At 50.4% G+C, this 5,475-nt stretch overlaps 1 protein-coding gene across 1 annotated transcript; it reads left to right on the plus strand.

Moving 5' to 3' along the window:
* Nucleotides 1-1,953: 1,953 nt before the first annotated feature.
* MRPS34 (mitochondrial ribosomal protein S34) lies at nt 1,954-4,342 on the plus strand. Its single transcript, XM_061351089.1, has 3 exons — nt 1,954-2,371; nt 2,696-2,738; nt 3,625-4,342. The coding sequence occupies exons 1-3, from the start codon at nt 2,021-2,023 to the stop codon at nt 3,900-3,902; spliced, it is 672 nt and encodes a 223-aa protein (XP_061207073.1). The 5' UTR covers nt 1,954-2,020; the 3' UTR covers nt 3,903-4,342.
* The last annotated feature ends 1,133 nt before the right edge of the window (nt 4,343-5,475 follow it).

Below are 5,475 nucleotides of genomic sequence, written 5' to 3' on the forward strand. Positions count from 1 at the left end.
CACGTGGGGGGAAGGGCTGTCAGCGGCCTCTCCCCCGACACGTGACCGTGGCTGCGACACCGATTGGACGGGCAGTATCGTAATGGCGTTAGGCTAGGGCTGGACGTGATGCAGGGGCCTGTGTCTTACCTTGGCTCCAGGCGGTCCCGCTGCCGCCAGCGTTTCAGGAGGAGCCGTCAGGCAGCAGAATTTTGTGCTGAACACGTCGGAACAAGCGGTTACGATAGTCCAGTGGCGGTGCTGGGTCTCCCCCTGTCGTACAGGGCACTGCTCCCGGAGTGTCTGCGGCAGCCCGCAGTGAAGGGATGTACTTTAATAAGGGATTTTGCCAGAGGAAAAGTAAACCGAGGACTCTGCTACTGCCCAGGGCACCTCGCTGTCCAGGTGCACACTCTGCGGGGTGGCTGGGCACCAGGGAGCATTTGTGACCTGCACGTGTGACTCCTGTTAGGCCAGACGAGGAGGATGTCAGGTTTAGAATATAGTTTGCACCCACTCACCTGCCGTAGTAGCCGGGAGATGCTGTCTCTCGCCGGCTGTTGTAGGGTTACACCAGTTTTCCCTGGTGAATCTGTGTCAGGAGTTGCCTTTCTGCACATTTGACTCAACCAGTTTCACAACTCGTCAAACATTCTTGTGTCCTCTCTGCTCTGGGCCCCCATAGAAACCTTAAGTGCCTTAAAGGGCATGAGCTTAACAGCTGTGCTCACTCTGATGCTCACTCAAGATGCTCACTCTGTACTAACTGTACCCTGTAATAAGTGGTTTAATTGCTCTGCCTTTTCTCCCAGATTTGGGTGGATTGAGGTTGGGTATCTTGTTATTCTAGATCAGTGTTTATCAGTTTATTCAGGTATGTCCTCCTTGTTACAACAGGCCTGTCCTTTTTCAAGAGATGCACCATATTTGGAGAAAATGTCCTACTTCAAGAGCACTAACAGCCTTTAAAAAAGGCATTTTGTTATGTTGTGTAGCCCAGACCCCCTTCTCCCCACTTCTTCACACATTGATCTTGGAGGCTGACAAAAAAGTCTCTGTATGCCCAAGTGCCTTCAGTAAAGGGCTCTGTAGCAGTACTCAAATGGATGCATTCACTTTAGTACAAGGTGTTGGTTTAAAAACGAAAACCCAAACAAACCACTTTTCTCCTGAGAGGTTAAGTTTACCAGCTATTGTGGTTGAAACCCAGGCAGTAGGTCAGCACCAGCAGCTGCTTGCTCACCCCCTGGGAGGAGAATCAGAAGAATGTAAAACCTGCAGGTGGACATAAGAACAGCTCAGTGTAATACTTACTATTAATAATAAGGGAAAGATCATGAGAGGATATAAAGCTAAAAGGTGAATGAAAAAACCATCAAACTGTTAACCAGCGGTGATGCGCAATACAGTTGCTCAGTACCTGGTGACCAATACCCAGCCTGACCTGAGCAGCAATTCCAGGTGAGCCGCCCCCCCCCCCAGTTTATATACTGGGCATGATGTGCTGCGGTATGGAATACCACTTTGGCTAGTTTGGGTCAGGTGTCCTGCCTCTGCTTCCTCCCAGCTTCTTGTGCCCCTCCTCACTGGCAGAGGATAAGACTGAAAAGTCCTGGACCAGGGTAAATGCTACTGAGCAACAACGAAACCATTGTGTTACCAGCACTGTTCTCAGCTAAAGCCAAAACACAGCACTTGCACCAGCTACTAGGAAAAGAATTAACTCTATCCTAGGCGACCCCAGGGCGCCAGCCTGTAGCCAAAATCCAATGGCTAATACAACCAGACCTGCAGTTTTCCACTCTTTAGTCTGTGCTGCACGGCTGTGTTGTGTCTCCACAACCGACGGCGAGACCTTCGGGGGTATGACGCGGAGGCGCTTCCGGCAGCCGCCTCTGTTTTGAGGGCAGCCGAGACACTTCCGCGAGCGGCAGAATCCGGTGAGGAGGTAGTGTCCCCTAGGCCCCTTGCGCCACTGCACAACGGTTCCGCCGCACAAGGGCTCCAGGGGGCTTCCGGACTCGGCGAATCGGGGCGGTTCATGGTGGAGAGCACGGTGCTGCAGGACGGCGCCATGGCCCGCAAGAAACTGCACCGGCCCATCGCCGCCGTGGCCGAGAAGATCCGCGAATACCGCGCGCTGAAGAACCGGCCGCGGGACTCGGAGCGCTTCGCCCTGGACTACGAGACCATGCGGCGGCCCCTGACGCAGAAGCGGCTGCCGGTGTTGGCCTGGGAGGACGTGCGGAACGAGAACCGTCTCCTGGCCCTGCTCTGCCGCCTGCCGCGCCTCGGCGTGGGCCGCACCGTCACCCGCAAGTCCTGGCTGTGGGCGCACGACGAACCCTGCTACTGGGTCATCACCAAGGTGAAGGCGGACTACACGGCCGAGGTAATACCACCCCGCCGGCGCTTCACAGCCCGCCGCTTCATAGAACCACAGACTGCTTTGGGTTGGAAGGGACCTTAAAGCTCATCCAGTTCCAGCCCCATGCCACGGGCAGGGGCACCTTCCACTAGAGCAGGTTGCTCCAAGCCCCATCCAACCTGGCCTTGAACACTGCCAGGGATGCGGCAGCTACAGCTTCTCTGGGCACCCTGTGCCAGTGCCTCAGCACCCTCACAGGGAAGAGCTTCTGCCTAAGAGCTCATCTCAGTCCCCCCTCTGTCAGGTTAAAGCCATTCCCCCTTCAACAGTTTCTTGTTTTCTTTGCAGAATATGGATCATGGAAGAGCTTGGGGTTACCTGACCTTCAGAGGTAAAACCAACTTACTTTCCTACATATGAGGTTTGGAGAGAGCATCTGTAAGTGGGACCAGAGAATAACAAGTGAAGGCATATGGGAAGGTGAGAGAGCTGCAGGAAAACCACAGCCTTCCTACCTGGGAAAGAACTTTTTCTCAGATCTGTTAATGACAAAAGTTCCGCATGGTTCAGTTTCCAGTGCTGGGATCTGGCCCCCACAGTATGTTTCTAAGGAATGTTGCGAGATAGCCAGTGTAGGCTGACTATCGGGGAGGACAGCATGCCATTCAGGGAGTTAAGTGAGGTGACAGGTTAGTTTGAGTCTTCAAAAGCAAAACATAAAAGGAATGCATGAAGGTATTCGAGGTAAAATTGTCAGTAAAATAGGAGTGATGTCAAGTAAACTTATGTTACTGGGATTTTAAATTAACACTTGGAGTTGAGGGATTCAGTTACCATTTCTAAAGCTGCTTTATATTAGGCACATGATTGACACTTACTAGAGTTTCTGAAACATTTCTTATTCAGAGCTTTTAAAGGTATTGGGTATTTTTAATATTTCCCAGGGAACTGTAATCAGTGAAAGGAACTCTTGTTCCTTAGCCATGGAAATGGAACTGGACAGATAGTGACATTTTAACTTAAAAGAGGGAGTCAACCACAGAATTGGAACAACTTTCCTGTATTCCTTTCAGCCTGTTTCTCTTTGGATTTCCAAGGACAGAAGTGGGATCCTAGAGTATAGCAGGGAAGATACTGTCTGATCATTTGAGAAACTTCCTTTACTAGTTATTGCCAGTTGTAGGATCTTCGGTACCCTAGAGCCAAAACTTGTTGCATTTCCTGGAGGGAGTTTGTTGTGGATAGTGTTGTTCACTGTGTTTATTATCTTTTCTCAGGCAAAACTGAAGAAGAAGTGAGAGAGATCAACAAAGTCATGTACCATGACTGGCGTATGGTGCCCAAACACGAGGAGGAGGCCTTCAAGAAATTCACCCCGGTGCAGGAGAAGACCATTCGGTTCCTGCCATACCCACCTTTGCTCCGAGCCATGATCCTGGCGCAGTGGCAGAAAGAGGGAAAGCAAATCACAGAGGAGCCGATGATTGACCTGGAGAAGGTCATTGCCTCTCCCCGTCAATGTGCAAAGAAAAAAGCTACAGGGACACCAGTATAAAGGCTTGTCCAATGTCCTGAGCTTCCCACGTGTTCTCAGTGTGTTAGAAGTACAGCATCTTGCAGAAGACTCCCTTGTCCGCTGCGGTAAGGTGTATCCAGGTTTCCTGAATTTCTCCCCAGGCCTGTACAGTCACCTTGTCTGGAAGGAAAGATACAGATGCATTCAGCTTTGTTTTTATCATAGTTTTGGTCTCAGTCAGCAGAGGAACGTTCTTGGTTCCCTGTATAGTTTCTGAAGGCATAGCTCCTGTCATCCAGCTGCAATTCTTTGGAGCACAATTTCCTTTTCAGCCTGAAAATTAGTTTTTTTAAGAACATTGGTTTTTTTAAATAATTTGGGTCCTACATATATCAGACAAAAATGATTGAGAATATTGCATTATTTCACAGAACTGTGTATGAATGTATCTACTAATGAAAATAAATGCTTGAAGAAAACCTGGTATTTTTTTTCAGTGCATGGAGGTCATGAGCTGGTCGTTTGACAAGGAGCAAAGGCTGGTAAGAGCTAATCTCTTATTGCTCTGTAGGGCTGCTGCTTCGCTGACTTCAGAAGCAATGGGAGAACCCAGGGGAGGGAAAATCCAGAGTGTTGCCAGAAGCACAAACACTGTGAGGCTGTGAGACTTCCCACTGCAGCTGCCCTGGATGGAAGACAGTGACTGACTTCCATGGCCCTCCATCACCAGGTGCTGGGCTGATGCCTTGCTGTCATTACCATGGTCAGTGTGCTACTGAACCAGCACATAACTCAGGTCAAGTGAGGTGGGAGAGGAGGGGTAGATGTGACTTAGGTGGGATGAGCAGAACAACCCGGTCCTCTGTCCTGCATAGTGCTTACATGAGGCTCCTGGACCATGGGTGAAAAGGGCCATTGTATGGGTGGGATTGTTCTGATCAGGACAGTCATGGCCTGCTGGTGACGTCAGGGCCTTACACTTGGCAGGGGGCAGTTGGGCCTTCACACAGAGCCCTGGGCAATGCGAGAGCCTTGTCTGATCATGAAGGTGCCCTTTCGGAAAGCTGCACAGTCCTGTTCTATTGTGTGCTGGATTCATTGCCTAGAACACACCAGGAGCTCTGCTGGCCCTCAAACTTGTGCACAGATGACTGCAACCACCTGGGTGGGTGTGAGACACAGCTGCACTTCATCCAGTGCCTTGCTCCAACTGCAGACCCAGGTGTGCAGGATAGGTCCTAGGCCTATTTCCAAACCTCACTGTAATGGTGCTTCCACTACCTCAGGAGCAGTGCCCTGCTTTACCTGGCCTGGAACCATGGAGGTGGCTCACTTCAGGGACCCTGGTGGGGCATAAGAAGGTGGCTTCCTTGTTGCTATGTATAGCCATTGAATTAATAGCTGTACATATTGAATTAATGCAGTTCTACAAAGTAAATATGAATGTGCCTTAAGTGCTGCTGGGACTAAAAGGAGCTCACTTCCTGCATGCTGAACATCACCCATTCCTGTGTCAGTACCACCCGGTACTGACAAAAAACACTGGCAAATTGAGTGTTGAAAGCTGAGCCTGATGTGTTAACCCTTGCAGCTCACCTGAAGGGGACACCCC

This window comes from Neopsephotus bourkii, unplaced genomic scaffold, assembly GCF_033783945.1.
Source record: "Neopsephotus bourkii isolate Nb327-2 ecotype Australia unplaced genomic scaffold, CSIRO-AGI_Nbou_v1 NB_551, whole genome shotgun sequence".
NCBI classification, from domain to species: domain Eukaryota; kingdom Metazoa; phylum Chordata; class Aves; order Psittaciformes; family Psittacidae; genus Neopsephotus; species Neopsephotus bourkii.

Coding starts and splice junctions, on each gene's coding strand:
- MRPS34 (XM_061351089.1), top strand. CDS start 2,021: ATGGTGGAGAGCACGGTGCTGCAGGACGGCGCCATGGCCCGCAAGAAA. Junction 2,372..2,695: donor AGGCGGACTACACGGCCGAG/GTAATACCACCC, acceptor TTTTCTTTGCAG/AATATGGATCATGGAAGAGC. Junction 2,739..3,624: donor GGGTTACCTGACCTTCAGAG/GTAAAACCAACT, acceptor ATCTTTTCTCAG/GCAAAACTGAAGAAGAAGTG.